This window comes from Danio rerio, chromosome 8, assembly GCF_052040795.2.
Source record: "Danio rerio strain M-AB ecotype USA chromosome 8, GRCz13ab, whole genome shotgun sequence".
NCBI lineage: Eukaryota > Metazoa > Chordata > Actinopteri > Cypriniformes > Danionidae > Danio > Danio rerio.
The window spans coordinates 34,659,352-34,680,884 of NC_141028.1; the positions used below are offsets into that span (position 1 = coordinate 34,659,352).

General features: G+C 42.0%; 1 protein-coding gene across 3 annotated transcripts in view; it reads left to right on the plus strand.

Annotated features, from left to right (window-relative positions):
• ncs1b (neuronal calcium sensor 1b) overlaps window positions 1-14,002 on the plus strand; it is an 88,716-nt gene extending 74,714 nt beyond the window's left edge. Inside the window, exons 8-9 of one of the 3 annotated variants that reach the window (XM_087263335.1) lie at window positions 10,714-10,836; window positions 13,086-14,002. In XM_087263335.1, coding sequence (XP_087119461.1) covers window positions 10,714-10,812 — 99 coding nt within the window. In that variant the 3' untranslated portion in view covers window positions 10,813-10,836; window positions 13,086-14,002. 3 annotated transcript variants of the gene reach the window in all.
• The last annotated feature ends 7,531 nt before the right edge of the window (window positions 14,003-21,533 follow it).

A 21,533-nucleotide genomic window follows, 5' to 3' on the forward strand; every position in this document is an offset into this window, starting at 1 on the left:
ACGGTCGAGCTGGGTTTCTCCCTTGCCTGGCGTTCTTTGGGTCCGGTCCTCCAGAGCGGTGCGTATAAAGTTGCAACTTCACAGAAAGAGCAACACAGTCGTGCAGCACGTCCTTATCAGGACGGCGCTCCGACTGTGCGTTTCTGGATGCGGTGGTTTCCTGTCCTCGGATGATGGGCGCGGGCACTGCGTTACATGTCTGGGGGTCCAGCATGTTAATGCGCTGCTCGCGGGCAGTTCATGTCGTCATTGCGATGCCATGACTGTTGCGCAAGATCGCGGTTAGCCTTTGCAAAAGGGCGAACCACCCCAGTTGTCCCCTGCTCTGCAGCGGGCACTCGGGCAGATCTGAGGGTTTCAGCGAGAGATAATCCGTCGCCCACGGGCCCGCGGACCTCCCGCTCCTCTAAGCGCTCCATCCAAGCTTCGGGCGGGGGAAGCGATCCGTCTAACAGATGGTAGCCCTTACGCCCGATGACACCGGAGACCAGATGTCCACCGCGGCATCGGAGGGTGGGCTTTCATTGTCCGATGATGATCCAGACCCGCTCGCCCCCTTCGGGCTGGTGAGCGCTGTCACTACGGATCCTGAAACGGACATGTTAGCCGTGCTTTCCCGGGCTGCTTCGGCCGTGGGTTGGAGATGGTTTATCCCCCAGCTCCGCGGCTGGACCGACTAGAGGGGCGTTCCCTTCTTCCCGGAGGTGCACAGTAGGCTCACGCGGTCTTGTAAAGCACTTTTTCTGCTCGTGCTGCGTGGTCCTCCACCCTAACCACTCTTGACGGTGAAACAGCCAGGGGGTATGTGGCGATTCCTCAGGTTGAGTGCGCGATGGCGGTAAATCCGCGCGGCGCCTCTTCTTGGCGGGGTCCGCCTCGTCTCCCATCCAAAGCCTGTAAGTTATCTACCTCCCTCGGAGCTAGAGCTTACATAGCTGCGGGCCAGGCTGCTTCCGCCTTGCATGCGATAGCCACCTACCAGCGCTACCAAGCGCAGGCGCTGGCCGAGCTGCACGAGGGTGGGTCCAACCCAGGCTTACGAGCTTCGCACCGCCGCCGACTTAGCTCTTCGGACTACTGAGTCCGCTGCGTGTGCGTTGGGGAGGACGATGTCCACATTAGTGGTCCAGGAGCGCCACCCCTGGCTGATATGCGCAAAGTCGACAAAGTCCGCTTTCTTGACTTCCCCATATCCCCAGCCAGGTTCGGCGACACTGTCTGTGAATTCACCCAGGAATTCAAGGCGGTGAGAGAGCAGTTGGTGGGTGATGTCTTATCGGCGGTCCGTAGCCCGCTCCGCCCGCCGTGCCATTCATACCTGCTCCTCGCCGAAGGCGCCCGCCTACGAGAGCTGCTCCGCCCCCGCACACGCCTCCGGCGAAGCGAGCGCCTCGGGCACCTCGGAAGCAGGCAGCCCCCCTGCCCAGAACGCCGCTAAGTCCGGCAACGGACCGCGAAGCGCCCCTGGGACAGGCCATCTGGAGAAGAGGGAACTTGCTCTTTCCCCGCTGGAGGGCGGGGCCCCATTTCCAACGGCACTTTTTACTGCCATGAAAACATTATGAAAGGGCACTTTTCACTTCCCCAGATGTGACAGCCCGAAATCTGCCAGTCTGGGACGCTATGCTTTCTAGCTTGCAGATTCGGTGCGTTTCGCCAGTGGCTCACGAGCGCTGGGAGGACGGTCTCCTTTCTCCCACCCCTCGAGCCTCCCCTCCGGAGCTCGGGTTTGGAGTGAGAGCAAATATCTCACCTCCAGCTTTTCCGTGGGACCCGCGAGCTTCCCGGATCAGCACACCCACTCCGCGCTGCCCCACTGCTGGTACGTCAGCGATTGTAGCGATGAGTCCATTAGCGAGAGCTCTGCCTGCCTGGTTAGCACGGGCCAGCTCTTCGCGGTGGCTCATATGCACAATCAGACTCGGCTATGCGATTCAGTTCGCGAAACGGCCCCCCAAGTCACGGGTGTGTATTCACCAGGGTCAGCCCCCTGTCCGCCCCTGTCTTGCGAGAGGAGATTGCTGTCCTCCTGGCGAAGGATGCAATCGAGCCGCTCCCTCCAGCCGAGATGGAGAGCGGGTTTTACAGCCCACACTTCATCGTGCCCAAAAAGAGTGGTGGGTCACGGCCAATCCTAGATCTGCGCGTTTTGAACCGCTGCCTGCACAAGCTGCCGTTCAGAATGCTCACGCAGAAGCGCATCCTCCGGTGCGTTCGTCCTCTGGGTTGGTCTGCAGCATTAGACCTGATGGACGCGTATTTCCATGTCTCCACTCTTCCTCGCCACCGACAGTTTCTGCGGTTTGCGTTTGAAGGTCGAGCTTGGCAATACAAAGCCCTCCCCTTCGGGCTCTCTCTGTCTCCGCGGGTCCTCACCAAGCCCGCGGAGGGTGCCTCAGCGCCCCTTCGGCTCGCGGGCATCTGCATACTCAATTTCTTTACGACTGGCTGAATTTTGCCCTCTCTTTTGATTATGCACAGAGTTGATTATGCACAGAGACAAAGTGCTCTGGCACTTCCACCTGTGGGGGTTTCAGGTCAACCGAGAAAAGAGCAAACTCGCCCCCGTGCAGAGGATCTCTTCTCTCGGGCTGGAGCTGGACTCGGTCACCATGGCAGCGCGCCTCTCCGGAGAGCGCGCTCAGCTGATGCTGTACTGTCTGAGAGAGCTCGACAGTAAAATAGTGGTCCCACTGAAACTATTTCAGAGGCTCCTGGGGCATATGGCATCCGCAGCCGCTTCATGCCGCTCGGATTATTCTATATGAGACCACTTCAGCACTGGCTTCACGATCGAGTCCCCAGATGCGCATGGCACGCGCGCGCACACCGAGTCTCTGTTACTGCGCTGTGTGGCCGCGCCCTCAGCCCTTGGAGCGACCCCTCGTTCCTACAGGCCTGGGTGTCTCTAGAACAGGCGTCCAGTCTTGTTGTCGTTTCAGCAGACGCTTCCAACACGGGCTGGGGGGCTGTGCGTTGCGGGCATGCGGCTGCGGACCTGTGGAAAGGTACCCAGTTGCATTGGCATATCGCCTGGAGCTGTTGGCAGTGTTCCTCGCTCTCCACCGTTTTTTTCCGGTGTTGGAGCGGCAACACGTGCTGGTCAGGACGGACAGTACGGCAGCGGTGGCGTATATCAGCCGTATAGGGGGTATGCGCTCTCGCCGCATGTCTCAGCTCGCCCGCCGTCTGCTCCTCTGGAGTCATCCGCGGCTGAAATCGCTGCACGCCATTCATATTCAGGCAAGCTCAACCGTGCAGCCGATGCGCTCTCACGGCAGCCTTGCGTCCTGGAGAATGGAGACTCCACCCCGAGTCTGTTCAGCTGATATGGGCGCGATTCGGGGAAGCCCAGATCGATCTGTTGCTTTCCCCGAGATCGCTCATTGCCAGTTGTTCTTTCCCTGACCGAGTGCTCTCGGCACGGATGCACTGGCTTACAGCTGGCCTCGGGGCACGCGCAATACGCGTTTCCCCCAGTGAGCCTGCTCGCGCAGTTACTGTGCAAGGTCAGGGAGGACGAGGAACAGGTTGCTGGTTGCGCCCCTCTGGCTCAACCGGACCTGGATGTCAGAGCTCTCCCTCGCGATAGCCCTCCCCTGGCAGTCCCTTCGAGAGAGCACCTACTCTCTCAGGGACAGGGCACCACCTGGCACCCTCGCCGATCTTTGGAGATTTTTAGACGCGAGGAAGACTTAGGTAACCTCCGATTGCGGTGGCTAATACCGTCACTCGGGCTAGAGCCCCCTCCCCGAGCGCGCCTATGCCCTGACGTGAAGTCTATTCACTGAATGGTGTGTCTCTCGCTGAGAAGACCCCCGTAATTTGCCAGATCAGCGTTGTGCTTTCTTTACGCCGAGAGAAGTTGGAGAGCAGGCTGTCGCCCTCCACACTCAAGGTTACGTGGCTGCCATCTCCGCTCTCATAACGCGGTGGCTGGCAGCACTGTGGGAACGCATAACCTCATCATCCGGTTCCTCAGGGGCGTTAAGCGAATTAATCCACCCCGCCCCCTCTCATGCCCTCTTAGGATCTCGCCCTCGCTACACAAGCCGCGTCAGATCCCTTCGATCCTCGACTCAGTATATTTCTGTCCCTGAAGACAGCTCTGCTGGTCGCGTTGATATCGATTAGAGGGTCGGGGACCCGGAGGCATTTTTCGGTCAGTGACTCGTGCCTGTAATTGGGCTGGCTTCTCTCACGTCCTGAGACCCCGCCCTCGATATGTGCCCAAGGTTCCTACCACTCCGTTTTAATACGAGGTAGTGAGCCTGCAAGCGCTGCCCTCGGAGGAGGCAGACCCAGCCCTTCTTTATTGTCCAGTTCGCGTTTTGCGTATTATCCGGACCGCACTCAGAGTTTAGATCATCTGAGCAGCTCTTCGTCTGTTATAGCGGTCGGCAGCAGGGAAGTGCCGTACCGAAATAAGATCCCACTAGATTGTGGATGCCTTTCTTTCACTATCAGAGCCGAGATGAGCCGCGTCCCCCGAGAGCGCGTGCGCACTCCACTCGGAGCTTCGCATCCTCTCGAGCGCGCGCACGCGGCGCCCCTCTAACAGACATCTGTAGAGCTGCGGGCTGGGTGACACCCAACACATTTGCAAGGTTTTACAATCTGCGAGTGGAGCCGGTTTCCTCAAGGGTATTAGGTAACCCTTGGTGATTGAGGAAACAATTCGGTAGGGTGTTGAAACACGCTTGCTGCGCCATTTTCCCTAACACGGAGATACGTGCGCCTTTTTATCTGTCAGTAAAGTTCCCCGTCAGGTGAGCCCTGCAGATTCCTCCGTGGCCCCCAGCACTGACTCAGCGGAGGAGTCACTTGCTGGCCCACTAAGTTGTAGGTCTGCCCGCTGGTCAGCCCGCGTTTTGGGTAAAGGTGCCTGCTATGCGTGGTCCCCACTAGGCGATCCCATATGCTTATTCAGCCACGGTTAAGTCCCCCCCCCTGGGCGGACCCGTGTCTTCCCTCCCCGCTAACCACTCTTTTGCTATGCGTACTCCCCCTTTTTAGGGCTAGTCCATATGTAAATTCTGCCATCTATCCCCCCTTGGGTAACGGATGGCCTCCGCAGCGTCCTCCCTATCGGGATTGCACGCTTCCCAACGTACTGTCGTATTTTCCTAGAATTATCTAGATGCTCACGACTTCCCAAAAAATATATATAAATCCGTAAAACTTCTGTTGAAGTAGGATAAATTAGGGCCAGGGACACGTTGGAGGACCGCGCCCCCCATGATGTGGGTGCGTCACGCTTGCTTGACTATCTCCTCATCGGGGGTGTTGGTAAGGTGCAGTCATTATGGCGCTTTCAATGGGCTCCCAATGCCTGGATTTTACAATCAAATCCACTTATAGTGCTGAAGTTCCCCCCGAAGGGGAACGTTCGAGGTTACTAAAGTAACCCTTCGTTCCCCGAGGAGGGGAACGGAAGCACTATACTCCGTCGCCATAATGACTGTCCCTTAGCTGTTGAAAGTCTCTTCAGCTTAAAAAGGATAGCGTCTGCTGGCGCCAGGTGAGCTTATATACTCAGTTGATTGCTTATGCCGCTCACCTGCGCAGGCTTGCGCTGCCAATTCATTCTTAATTGGCCCGTTCAATACTCTTTCAGACGAGTAGCTTCTGAACCGAACCTCCCAATGCGTGGATTTTACAATCAAATCCACTTATAGTGCTTCCGTTCCCCTCCTCGGGGAACGAAGGGTTACTTTAGTAACCTCGAACGTTATCATTCATCAGTGTAGGCGCAAATATATTTGCAGTTATATTTAGAGTTATCATGCTTAGTGTGAATGGGCAATAACTGTTTAAACTGAGCCCACCATCATTTTTTCTTCCTCATATCATTCCAGACCTTTATGATTTACTTTCTTCTATGGAACATAAAAGAAGATTTTTAAAGAATGTTGTTCAAGTCATCGGTTTTGGTTCCTATAAGGGCACGGGTCCACCAAAGTGTTTTTACAAAGCTGAAAATGCCATTGCTCTTCTAAAAAAACGCTTAGCTGTGAGTGCTTTCCCAACTGTCATTATTCATTCATTTTCTTTTCGGCTTAGTCCCTTTATTAATCAGGGGTAGCCACAGTGGAATGAACCGCCAACTTATTCAGCACATGTTTTATGCAGCAGATGCCCTTTCGGTCACAACCCACACTCTCTTGCAGACACTTACATACACTACTGCCAATTTCCTCAACTGTCAAAGCATTTTAAATAATATTGAACACTCGCTTCATGTATAATGGATGGATTGTCCTTGCCATGCTCAAGGTGTTCTTAAAAACACGGCACAACCTTTGACAACATCTGAAAAGAATATTCTAAGCTTAAGAAAGAAAAAAAAAGCTCTGGTGGACAAGTACCCTTATTATCTATTGCATGGGCAAAAGAAAAAGGCAATAGGACCCAAAACAACTTGGTTAACAGCATCCTGCGAACGATTTCATTTAATGTTTAGTTGAAGATTTTTTTTAGTGGACTACCTCTTTTGACTAGCTAAATATTTTTATGCAGTCTTATGCAAATACCACTAATCTTCTCAAGAACATTCACACATTTATAGCTTCGATTCAAGTTACTAACCACATCCTTATCGTCAGGCCAAAGGAGGAGAGATCAGGGATACATTACGAAACAAGAGCTCATATCTGTGGCAAAGCTAGCGTCACTAACACTATAAACGCTGGTGTGGCATGTGCTACTGCTAACATTGGAGACTAGCATTAATGCTCAATTCAGTCTCTGAAAGATGAGACTTGTTTGGGATTGTTTACAGACAATATTTTAGTTGACTCTGGATCACTGTAAGCTCCAGTGATTACAGTTTAACCAGTATCAAAAGGTGAAACAAACTTATTCAGTAAAACTGTTGCAGCGAGTCCATATAAGCATTAAAGATAATCATCACATATTCTGATTTATATCAAATAGTTTTGCTATGCTGTTAGTTTGGTTAGCAGTATAGATGGATTGCATTTCAGTTAGTTCATGTGACTTTGACACGATCTACATTAAAAAGCACTATAGAAATAAAGATGACAAGCCTATTTCAAAACTGTGCATTTGCATATATTTGCACTGTTTGGTATCACTGGCTTTAGTGCTGTGCATACGTATTACACCTTATATCAGCCACTTTATTAGAAACTACTCTTCAGCTGCTCATTGATGCTAGTATCTAATTACCCAATCACATTAGAGCAACTTAATGCATTTAAGCATGTAGATGGGGTCGAGATGATCTGCTGAAGTTCAAATCGAGCATCAGGAGGAGGGAAAAAAGGTTAATCAAGTGTCTGAACACTGCATGCTTGCTGGAGACAGATCTGCTATAGTCTGAGTGTTTCAGAAATTGCTGATCTACTAGGAGTTTTATGCACAGCAGTCTAAAATTTATTTTTTGCTATACCTGCCAATGGCCATCAACATCAGAACATTTACCAGCAATCGTTTATCTTTATCAATAACATTTACCAACAATCTTTTAAAAATTAGTATAACTAATGTAAAATTAGTTTATTTACTATTAATATTTACTTTACAATTTAAAAAAAAAAGTTTTCAGCAAATCAGAGAGCCAGAATCCATCTTCACTGAGACACCATCTCTTGCTCACCAACTGTGAGTTTGCTCACCGTTAATAATAATAAGTCAAAAGAATAAACAAAAGTTAATCATCCAAAGTAAAGCAGCTTTGTTTCAGGTAAAAGTTTTTAGAACTACAACTAGAAAGATTGCTGCTCAAAATTTCTGTCCGGATGTATCTCATTATTTGATTTTGACTGCAGTAAATTCCTTTGATTTTTCCTTTGTTAGAAACAACTTTTTTATCTTTTTAAAAAATGTTCTGTTGTTCCTACTACATTGCTTTTACGATCACCAGCGATCTAACCTCCAGAGGTCACTGGTAAACACACACACACACATGGCACTACAAATCTGCTTCTAAATGGACTATATTTTCAGTCATGCCACACACACACACACCTGCTCCAAGTCTCCACTGATTAGACTCCCACAGCTGATGCTGCTTCTAGACTGATTACTGCACTACATAAACAGCACAGAAACACTGTTGCTGAGTCTTGTTTACTGATGATAGTGACATTACAACGCGGTTTCCTTTGTCTGCCTTTGCCGTGTTTTTGATCCTTAGCCTAGCTTATCCTTTTGTCCTTGTTTGCCGCCTGCCTTCTAATAATATTAAATAATAATAATAATTCATTTTATTTATAAATGGCGCCTTTCTGGACACCGAAGGTCGCCTTACAGTAAGCATCAGCAGACATGCTAAACAACTTAAACATTACTAAAAACAATCATTGACCAAACAAGTTAAAACGCAATAGCGAATATAAAAGAACATAATAAAAACATGATAAAAAAAAATTTGTTAAGTAAAAGCCTGCTTAAAAAGATGGGTCTTTAGACGTGATTTAAAATTGTGAAGACTATCACTGGTCCTAAGATCTACTGGAAGTGAGTTCCATAGCCGAGGAGTCATAGAGCTAAAAGATCTGTCTCCCATTTTGCTCAGTCGAGTGCGAGGTGGTGCCAGAGTGAAGTTGTTAGCTGACCTAAGGGTACGAGAAGGGGTGTAGATATGGAGAAGTTCAGTGAGATATTGAGGAGCGAGATTATGAAGTGCCTTAAAAGTTAGAAGTAATATTTTAAAATCAATTCGATACTTAACTGGAAGCCAATGAAGCTGATAGAGGAGTGGTGTGACGTGCTCGTGAGATGGGGTCCTAGAGATGACACGAGCTGCATGGTTCTGAACCAGTTGGAGTTAATGGAGAAGTTTGGAAGGAAGTCCAGAAAGAAGTGCATTACAGTAGTCAAGACGTGAAGTAACTAATGCGTGGATAAGAATTGACCTCCTTGCCTGTTATTCGACTACGATTCTGGATTGTCTGCATATATCTGTTTGCACCTGAATTGACCTTTGCTTGTCTGACGATTCTAATAAACCTGCATGTGGATTCGAACTTCAGTTGTTTGTGTCACTCCCCGTGGTTATTAATTGTAATATTTTTTTTTTAACCCAACAAATGTTTTATATGTTCGTCAAACTTGTTAAAGAGAAAATATCCAGATATAGAAAATAGCAGATATAAAGGCTGGTCACATCAAACATGCATTTACGTTCCAAGAACGCGAGGCGCACCACAGTGCCTTTTTAATGACAGATTTAATGTTGCTTTTTTTATGTCGCTACTAGGCAACAAATGAATTTGCTGGATATTGTTTGAGAGTGTTGCTGTTGATATAAATATAATTTTAATATTTAATAACATTGTGATATTCAAGATTTGTGATGTGAAAAAGGCGCTTCTCAACACAAAAGGTTCGTTTGATGTGCTTGTGGTTGAAAAAAAGTCAAGCCTGAGTGGAAAAAGCGCGTTATGACAGTCGCGTCTGTTTCATTTTCCAATCAATTGAAAGCAGAGGCGGGGTTTCTGTTGAAATGGCTGCACTGTTTGTGTTGTCAAGACAATTGTGGAGAACTGAGGAGAAGAGACTTGTGGTCGCTGTTTTGAGTTATCCGGAGCTGTATGACTTCACAAATCTTGAATATCACAATATTATTAAATATTAAAAATATATTAATATCAACAGCAACACTCTTGCACAATACGCAGCTGATTTTGTCATTGTCTATAGCGACATAAAAAAGCACACCCTGCTTCTTTTTTTCTTGTCATTAAAAAAGAAATTGTGATGCGCCTAGCGTTTTTGGACGTAAATGTGCGTTCGGTGTGATCGGCTCCTAACACCTGTATAAACCGAGGTCTTCAGAAGAGCATTCCTGAACATGCTACATATTGAAACTTGAAGCAGATGAGCTGCAGCAGCAGAAGAAGAGCACACTGGTGAATAATAAAAAATATATATTATGCTATATGATTCAAAACTGCTCTGTAGAAGACTGAAAAAGGGTGCTTGGTCTGATGAGTACTCATTTCTGCTGCGACATTCTGATGGTAGGGTCAAAATTTAGCATTAAAATCATGAAGGCATGTATCCATTCTGCCTTCTATCAGCAGTTCATGCTGCTGGTGGTGAAATGTTGTGAGGCAGATTTTCTAGGCACACTTTGGGCATCATAGAATCAATCGAACATCAATAAAACAGCCAACTAGACCATGTCCTTTCCTTTATGACCGCAGTGCACCAACCAAGCTCTAGAGCAGGGTTTTGTAATAGGTGTCATAGATTTAAACGGGTGTAACAAATAGCATTTAGAGTGACCATAGCTTAGGTTAAGTGCATAAAAATCCCCTACAGAGCCTTTCCCAAATCATAAGAATGTGTAGGGTTACTCTTAGGACTTAATTATACATAACTGCAAATGCTTCTTCAAACAAGAACTACACAGCTACAAAAGGTGAAAGAAAGGTTTTCATTGTTTACTCTGCTGTGAATGTTTTCTCAATGGATCAGCCTATTAGCATTCGCCCCCTGCTGGGCATGTGAAGCAACTTAAAAGAGGGAGAGTTTTTTCCTCATGCATAATTGAAAATCCTCATTGCTGTTTTTTTAAGTATCCTCTAGTTTGTAAACTGGTATAACCTTTAAGTCTATTCCACCTTCTGTTAAAAACTTTAATGTGTGAACACATATCCACAAACACTCTTAAAATAACCCAGTTGCTTGTAAGTCACAGTTGTGATTCTCAGCAACGTTTGTTTTTGTTTTTGTACCCAGAATGCTGACGGGAAACTGACCCTGCAGGAGTTTCAGGAGGGATCAAAGGCAGATCCTTCTATTGTACAAGCTCTGTCGCTTTATGATGGCCTGGTATAGTAGCAGCTTGTCTTAAGGAGACAGGTTGGTTGAGCTGAATAGAAATGTGTGACACTGGACCACAAAACCAAGTCTTAAGTTGCACTGGTTTATTTGTAGAAATAGCCAGAAATCATTACAATACTAAGTAAAAAATCATCTTCCATGTTGTGTATTTTTTAGTGTAATTATATAAAATTGTTATTTTCAATTAGTAATATCTAATATGCAATACTGAGAGCTTCATTTGGACAAAGAAAATCAATCATTAGTTCAATTAAGGTTGGATCATTCCCCTCCACACAGTTCTATTAATCACCACTTTGAGTTTGCACATACTCATGTTGGTATCAGATTTGACAATATCGAGCCAATGAATTCTTAAGCAGTCTTTCCCCCTACTTCTAAAAGACAAAGGAAACATGTGGTAAAATTTGAATGATATAAACCCTGTTAAGTATGATTTTAAAACAATAAGTTATGAGGACACACAACAGGTACCTTTAAAACACCTCAATAAAGTATAACTAGGTCCTACCCATGTCATTATACAAATTTCGGTCCTTGTAAAATACCATAACCAGTACACACACACACACACACACACACACACACACACACACACACACACACACACACACACACACACAAACACACACACACACACACACAGACACAAAATAATCTGATTCCAAATGTATTTTATTGAGTAAAAAATGAGCATTTAAAACATTTTCCGGAGATTGTTTTTAACTTACCTATACCTACATGTACGTATTACAGAACAATTTAACTTATAGAACCAATGCAGTATATGGAACCGTTAGCATATATGAAAACAGAGGCAGAAATTAATTTCAAATAATTGGAGTGTTTATAAAGGTGTTATTTACTCAAACTAAGAGCTGAGTGATACGACATGATGCATAAATGTGCATTAAATTTCTGTTTATATCACTGACGGCTGTTTATCTGACATAATGCACGAGAAGCAGACACACACATCGAAGCGGTGGGCAGGGAAAAGCAGCTCACAACAGTTACATTGTCCACAGAAACCTAAACGGGCAGATTCTACATTACATAATAAATAATCTAATGGGTGTTTTGAGCTGAAACTTTTACAGACACATTCTGGAGACACCAAAGTCTTATCTTACATCATGTAAAAGGGGTAAAATAGGTGTTCCTTAAACTAACAAATGATGCATTTAAATGTACCTCATGCTTCTTCTCGGTGGCACTGAATGAATGTATTATCCGTATTAGGGTTGGGCAATGTCGACCAATTTGGCATCGTACAATGTCTAATGTGACACATCACGATGGATGGTTTTCATCGCCGTCATAGGCAGAGATGAATTAATTATTTATGAATAATTAATTCATTCATAACGAATTAATTATTTGTAGCCTACTGTTTTAACTACCTGACCCGCATCACGCGATGCGACACATCGGTACATCCTTGATGAACTGTCCAACGTGCACTGCTCTCTAGAGCTCAGACGAGCACATGACAGTGTGTGTGTGTGTGTGTGTGTGTGTGTGTGTGTGTGTGTGTGCGGACAGATGGCTGTTCAGAAATGCTAGGTAAAACACGGTGTGGATGTGGATAATTTTCGTTCTAAAGTGGCCTTTTAATACTAAGACGTATTGGTGTAAACGAGGCCTAAGTGTGTATTTTTCGCGATTGGGTTTGCGACAGGGGCGAGGCGGATGATCGGCGATGCCGGCTCAGCATCATGTTGTCTATTGACCATCGGCAATGGACAATGGCATCGTCTATTGACCCAACCCTAATCCGTATATCCAGCATTTTCTTTCTGACAAGCTGTGAACAAATGAAACGCATGGCTACTTGTTTTACAGATACACATACATGGTATGTTTAATAGAAGCTTAGAAAAAAATTCAAAATAAGGGGTGGGGGTGGAGATTATTGTTGTAATCTCACCAGGAAATACCTTGGCCAATCAAATATTAGCATTGGTTGTGCATATTTATGTAACGTTGTGCAAAGTTAATTTGTCTGATTTTTACCAGGATTTTACACTCGCTGGATTTAAAGTGGCTTTTGTAATTTCCATGTACTGAACTCTTATTATTAAGCTATATAGTATATCCAGATTTTCATTATGTAGCACCTTTAAATACACTTAGGAAACTTAGGTAACATTCCAATTGTAAAATGTGGCCAATTCAATTTAAATACCAACTAATAAAATAAAAGCTGTTCATTAAACGAAAATGACCCAACCCTCTGTGAGCATTTTATCATGTTCACTGTACAGGTACCTCAGAGGATCCAGTGCGGTGCCATCCCACAGTGCCATGAAGGAGATGAGTCTGACCTCTCTATCTGGACATTTAAGACTAAGGGAGAAGAATTCATCCTCATCTTCTCAACTCAAGCAAATCACATTTCAGCACTGAGAAAGAAAACAAGAGACATGTCATCCTGAAAGTTGTGTGTGTATGTATGTGTGTGTGAATGCTATACTACAGGATCCCATGAGATTTTCACAAGTGCACTGGAGACTGAAGATGGCACTAATTGTTCAAGCATGCTGAGAACCCTAAATTATACATGTAAATATGTGTAAACATTTCATATTTTTTAATCATACCTGGCTGGGACGTTGTAGATGTGCTCTTCATATATAATTTAACAGACTGCTGATATTTTATTTATTTATTGCTTACCTTGAAGTGTATGGATTGCTGCTGTCACGAGCCTCAATGTTTCTAAAATCCTCTTGGAGTGAAAGACTTTTTAATCTGTTTTGCTCTTTCTTTGGAACTGTGAATGTGGAAGGAGATTAATTTATTATATTCGCGGTACGCAGCTCCCATCGTGAAGAGTGAGCAGTCTATTCTTTGCTGGCAAAACTCATTGTGAAGTTTTCAAGCTAAACAAGACACTGTAACAGAGCGACGTACAACACTGTTATTCCAGATCAGCCTCAACTGCTGTAAGTACCTCTGTAATGGAGAAACAAACAGTCCTGCATCTGCTAAGCTTAAACTACACTTCTGCCTTTCTGTCTTTCCTGTGTCGTTTTCCTGTCACACAAAAGCCATAGACTTGAACTATGACATTCTCCTTTCGAAGCAAGTAATGTGGGTATGTGCTGGCTGGGGTTTAAAATGCGTCCCATGCTTTATCAGTCGCTCTCTGGCTGAAGATTAAACTTGAGTCACTGCATAATTGCCTCTAATGTTATTTGCCGTCGGTAAGTAAGATGGAGGTTTTAATATCTGACGGGTCCTCTCTTGATATTTCAACAATGGCTGTATCCATTTTTATCACTGTATGGTACATTTGGAATTATGGTGCTTACAATAGTACAATATTAAATAGATGCATGGGCCTTGTATTCCATCAGCACAATGGATTTGCTGGCAGTCTTTCAGGAGAATTCTCTCTGGTCAGTGAATCTCATAAGTAATCAAATTTGTCACCCGAATTGAAGCTTACATCTAATTCATCATACAAAATATGTAAAATAAAGCTCTTGGTTTGCATGCGTAACATTATAATCACAAGAGCGTGCTGAGTATGATTTTAAAATATACTGCTACTATTATTCAGCAGTTGAAATGTTTAAATTTAATTTAAATATATTGCATTATAAATAGAAAATCAATTAAATTTAAATTTAAATAAATTGCATTAAAATAATTATTCTGTTATCTATTAAAATTCAAAAAAACTGTCATGAAAAAAACTTTTTCATGAAAAAGCAGCTCAACTGGAAATATAAAGAGTATTTATTTATTTATATTATCTTTTTATTAAACTTTTTTACTTTCTTAATTATACTGTATTTACTTATATTGTTAGTTTTTATTTATACATTTACATTTTACGTATGAATAAAAACAGTAATTCACTATTTATTTAAATATATATTTATTTTATGATTTTATTCACAGAAATATCACACGAGTAGCAGTGTGATATGACTATATCGGCACTGGTGGGAGGTGTCAGCCTTAGCGTCCCACCAGTGATGAAATATAGCCATATCGCCCTGCTACAAGTGTGATATTGCGTTTATACAACAGTTTGATGGCATAATCGTGTATATAAAAAACAAAATCAAACATGGAGTCTAAGGCTACATTTACACTGCATTGTTCTTGTGACTCAATTCCGATTTTTTTTCTCCCATGTGGCACAGATCGTATATGGCCCATGCATGTGTAAGCAGAAAAAAAGAAAAAAAAACACATTCATTCCGATTTACTCAAATCAGATTCAATCTTGTTCATATGTGGAATTTTATTTGATAATCGAATCCAGGCCCTCGTGTCTGCAGTGTAAGCAGGTGGATTTTTACCTGTCAATGTGCGTCATCATTAAAAACCATAGCGAAAGACGTCCAATCTGACACTTTCATTTCAGAACAGACATCAGCAGATTCCCAAACCTTAAATCTCATAAACGAGGGCTTAAAAGCTTTTATATTGTCATATAGCAAAAGTATTTAGGCATTTTAAAAAGAGAGAAAGAGAGAGAGAGAGAGAGAGCAATATCCGCTACGTAACCAATATAAACTAATATAAAACTGTTGAATACATCACATGCATAAATCATGGACATTACATTAAAATACCTACTGTTTTAAAAAAGCCTAGATTAAAGGAAGATGGCCAAATGAGAACTTTTCTGTCATAACTATGGTAAAAAAAAACTTGTCAAAAAGAAAACTTGTGCAAACAGATTAAATACAGGAACAGAGAAAAGGGTGCTCTTTTATTCTCAGCTGTCAGTCAGCGCTCATTTTTCTTGCGCCTTTGCCGTGTATAGTGTAAATGCAAATAATCGGATACGAGTCACTTTTAGATGATGTATGCCGATCAACAAAAAAATTGTATACATAACAAAATCAGAATTAACCATCAAGATATGCAGTGGAAACGCAGCCTAAAAACCCTTTTGTATATTAACTACTTTCTTCCGCCATTTATTCACATCTGCAACTGACGTCAGAACAGCAGAAACTATTGCTACTTCACCAACATCACTTTAGAGCTAGTATTTGAATGATTCTCTAGTGTATTATCTAAAGTGATGACAAAACAGGTGATTTTGCTCACATTTTAAGATTATAAGGCTGAACGGCATGAAATGCCATCAGTCTACAGAGATTTCCCGGTAATTCTCTGTTGCAATTGGGAGATCACAATAATTAACCCTGAAAAAGCCAAAGCAGCGTAATCACTATTACATTACTGTTGTGTTTGCAATTAGGAAAAATGCTAAACACATGCAGACATTTCTTCTTTTTTTCTCTTTATTTAACTAGTCTGCAGTGACAAAAACAGGAGACTCGTTGGAAACAAACAGATGGCCAACCCACTCAACCAACTCAGGGTTATACAAAGAGTGATAACACAACACAAAATACATACATTCCTGACATGTAAGTCCCATCTCACACTCAACACACTATGGTATAAATACAGCATTACAACATACAAAATAGAGAGATGCCACTTACCAGTTTGAGTTTTTCTCCTCTAAGGGCTTATTATGCTGTCTCTGTCGCCATCTTGTGGATGGACAACATCAACCGTCTTAGCCTTGCTCAGCATGACAGGCTGATAACATGCTGTATCTCCAAAATGATAAATATTTAAAATAGGCACTGTCCTTGAAAATAAACTGCTTAGTTGCAATCTGAACAGCTACATTCTTGCCTAAAAAGCCTCAAAAGTAAATTATGATGTCCATCAGCTGCAATATTTGTCGAACTGTAGTGAGTTTATTCATCTGCTGTCACTCTATGTGGGTGGAGTAATACAGAAGGGTGCGGAGGCTGTACTAATGCTGTTATTGCGGAATATTGCACAGCTAACAGCCAATCAGATTTGAGAACCAGACAGAACTGTTAAATATATATATATATATATATATATATATATATATATATATATATATATATATATATATATATATATATATATATATATATATATGAAGAGTTTGGATGGGACGTTTGGATTTTATTATTGGAAATCACTGTTTAGATGTACCTTAATCTATGTGTGAATTGCTGCCATTAATAACATTTAACAATTTGAGAACATTTTAGGCCTACTACAAAATGTATTTTTTCACAAAATGCGATATCCGCTTGACCAGTTTCTTTACAAAGTGCGATATTACAGTTATAGAACGTTAAGGATGCGGCGCGAGCTTAGCATCCCCTGGGAAGAGAGTCACCACCAATGAAGTGCTCCGAGTTTGTTCATTTATTTAGTGATAGAAGATGAAGCCTTCAACTTTACAAAAAGACTTCTGCGTCTGTCAACAATACACAAATGCAGCAGGAAACGAGTCTCCGCTGATGTCAATTAAGAGGAAGGCCAGGGAGCGCCTTTTTTTCTGCGCTCCTCCCCATCACAAGATACCTGTCTGCAAGGCGACATAGTGTCCTTTGTAAGATTATTTTTTTTATAATATCTTACATGTAGCTGAGTAGCCTATCTGAAGATTTATTTATAAGGCTGCACCTATTATTTAAAGCCTAAAACCTCACGTTTATTTTTGTTGTTGATTTATTATAAGGGAACATAAAGGGCAAAGGTTGTTATGGAGAAAAATAAACGGTTTTGCTTTTTCACAACAACCAATAAATAAGCTATTATTATTATTATTATTATTATTACAGTGAAATGAATTATTAAATATGACAGGGCGAACTTGTGTCGTGGACACAGAGAACTGTGACACCGCGGCTCCGCCCGCTCTGATCATACAGGTTTGGTTTTCAGCAGTGGTTTGGAAGGAGCCGCCCCTCACTATTTCTGTTACAAGCTACAAGTTGTTTATCTAACTAACTTAATCTTACTTATAAAACAAAACATTGATTCACTAGCTTTTCCTAATGGTATTACTGTTGTAGAATATAGCCTAAGGTGGATATAGCGTTTTGCAAAAAAATATATATATATTTAATAAAAAGTTATGTTATGTTGTGTACATTCTGGCCAAATCTTACTCAGAATCTTTTTATTATTAATCAATCTTTGTATATATTATTCCATATATTTATGATGTATAGTTTTTTTACCCAATTTAAGAAGTTTGACAATGTTAAGATAAATATGTTGCATTTTGGCATGTTTTTGGACTTATTTATAAAATATTTATGGACATAAAATTAAGTAAAAAATATCTGGATTTGAAAGTACTGTGTTCCTGCCCTTCACTGAGCTCAAGTAAAAGTTTAATGTACAAAAATTGTGAATGAACTTGACTGTTGATGTCTTAAATAATAATATCAAATAACCAACATTTTTCAAAATGGATATATCAAGTTTTGCAACGAAACTCTTCATATATATATATATATATAAAGGCAATATGCAATGAATATAATTTACATTGAAAATATGGTTACCAAAAAAAAAAAAAAATCTAAATTATTTTTTATAGGGGTCTTGTCTTGAAAAACCAAAAAATCAGCATCATTTTAATTATGGCTGACGTTTCTTTCTGTTGGAATGAATGCCACTGCGGCTCGCACCACTTCATGAAGCCACACAAGGGTTTTAGGTATCAGTCAAGTCTTGTGAAGTCTTGTTGCTTCCTCTTGAAATGTCTCACCCTGCTGTAACGGAGCTCATATTGTGCATCTATGGCACGTCTTCTGTTTCATTATGAGGTCCTCAAGGCCGGTGGCCCAGTCAGCATGACATCTGGGGCTTCTGAATCAGCAATAACCAGAAAACTTCTCACTACAAAAGTAAAGCAGACCCCACGCTCAGCTTGCAGACTTAGTTTCCAGAACCAGCACTAAAACAAAACAGACTTCACACTGTAGCCACACGGGACAGCTAGAGAATAACATTGAGTAGAGAACAGGAATGTATGTTTCGCACAGGTATGAATTGTTACATGAAGGGTCATAAACATGTTTTGCTTTTGCTTTTTTCTCTGTGTGGTCTGGATAGTTTATATCATATTGTTAGAAGCAGTGAGGTGATGAACTGGCTGTTTGGGAAAATGAGAAGACTTGGAATGATGCTGCAATCTTGGGTGCTGTATTATTTACTTTAATATATTTTTTCAGAAATGGGATTAACATTTTTATCTTTTTATTAAGATTTTTGTCTTAAGCAGCTCACCCAAAAATCATCTTTATTCACTTTCTTGTCGTTCCAAACTTTCCTTTGAACAAAAAGGGTCTTTCTGAAGCTATTTCGGCTACACTTGTATTGACCTAAATATTGAAAATTGCCTTTAACTTAAGGTAGTGTTGTTTGTTCATGTTTTTATCTAAACTGCCTTGATCTCTTCCAGAGACACCAGAGGGCCCAGGTCCTGCATTCACTACGGGCATACTCACACTATGCTATCCGAACCGTGCCCAGGCTCGTTTCCCGGATCGTTTGAGAAGTGTGAGTGCTCTGAATCGGGTTCAGGCACGGTTCACTTGTCGGCACTGTGCGTGAGTGCAAAGCGCGTCTGAGCCGAAAGTGAAAGCGAGATGTGACTTTTACGGGACTGTTTCATATGGGTTAATTCATCATTCTTAATGTTCAATGAACACAAACTGTCATAGTTTATTAAAGACACAAACCCTTCACTGCACGACAGCTGCACCTTCAGCAAACCTCCTAATTCCTGCAGCACGAGGACTTTATGATTGTTTATGAGCATGAAAAGTGGCTGATCTGTTCAGCGAAATATTTGACTGCATGTTACTGCATATCAAACGACTAAAACAATATAACTAAAGAAATCTCCACTGTAATGAGCGAAAGTGCCAACTGAACTGTGCATCATCGATGATGTAAGCATGCTCAGGCCCGAATGTAATGTGAATGGGGGCCATCGGGGGAGACGGGAGGGGGGACAAGCGTGCTTTGGCCCGGTTCAAGGCAACTGTACATAGTGTGAGTACGCCCAATTTAATTGACACAAAAATTGGACTGGATGCTAATTTTGGTATCCAAAAATATGCTGACATGATTGGTTAATTTCAAGTCCCAGAAGACTACTAAACTTAAAAAATACTACAAAATGATGTTTGCTGTTGTTCAAACTACTTATTTAAAATGAGCTGAAACAACACAATTCTTGAAAACTTCAATATTTTTTTGTTCAATCCAATAAAATTTTAAAAACTAATAAGTTAATTTAATTCCATCATGTCACGCCAACACAAATCAATTGTGTGGAACCCAGCATTTTTTTTTTACAGTGTAGTAGTCAGCAGCTAGCTCTTGGAAACTTGCACATGGTCGCCTGATCAGTACATTGATAGGAGACCACAAGGGAAAGCTAGGTTGCTGTTGGAAGCGCTGTTAGTGAGGCCAGCAGGGGGTGCTCAACATGTGGTCTGTGTGGGTCCTAACACCCCAGTGTAGTGATAGAGGCTCTATACTGCTCGGTGAGCATTGTCTTTTGGATGAGATATTAAACTGAGGTCCTGACTCTGTGGTCGCTAAAAATCCCAGGATGTCCTTCAAAAAACAGTAGGGGTCTTGGTCTATCATGACCTCTTATTTATTTGCTTCATCACTCTGTCTCCTCTCCACCAATCGGCTGGTGTGTAAAGCAATTTGAGTGTTCAGAAAAGCGCTATATAAATGTAAGGAATTAGTAATAGTAGTAAAATTTAGCTCAAAATTATTGAGGTCATGTCCTGAAACTGAATACTATTACAAATATGATATACAATCAACATTTTCTTTAATATGTCAGGACACTAAGAATAGAGCTGAAATATGGGACTGTTATTGTTTAGGAAAAAAGGAGTGCATTTTTTAGAAAATGTTTTGTTTTCCAAGAACTTATGGTGATTAAAGCAAGCAATAAGCCCTGTGAAGCTGTGGTAAATTGTAAAGTTAGAACAGACAAAACATGGAGCTACTCTAAATTTACTGTAAACCATGGCTTCATGGATTGACTGCTCTTTTAAGATGTAATGAGCCACTCATACCACAGAGTGCATATAATAAAGGCAATTTATATGTATTGATATGTTACTTTTTTGAAGGTAAATTATGCAATCCTTTTGCTAGAAAAACAATCCCTGAAAAACCCAGTAAACTGCAATAGATGGTTTATTTTCATATGATGTAACTCAAATAAGAAAAAAGACTGAAACTGTGTTTTTTAAAAACATAATATTTTCTTATTTTTAACAAGCAGAATTATGGCATGATAAGAGTTCATCTTTAAGAAGTGACATTAAACATTATACTGTAACTCGATGAACAACAATAATATAATATTAAAATCAATCTAATATCACACAGAGGTGTGACTACCAGTTGTAGAGTGTGAGAAAGAGAGATCAAAGGTTTTTTTTTTTCTGAAACATCAAAACATCAGAAATGTTTATGTTCAAAGTATTATTTTAATTGTATATATATATATATATATATATATATATATATATATATATATATATATATATATATATATATATATATATATATATATGAATTTACAAAATGCATAAAAACAAATTGGGATAAGATATATGGATTACATCCAGCAAAATGAACAGATCTTAACGGGACCCTGCTGGACATTTACTCACCTGCCACACCTGTCCAACTGCTCGTTAATGCATATTTCTAATCAGCCAATCACATGGCAGCAACTTAATGCATTTAGGCATGTATATTCGGACAAGGGCAATCTGCTGCAGTTCAAACCAAGCATCAGAATGGCGAAGAAAGGTGATTTAAGTGAATTTGAACATGGCATGGTT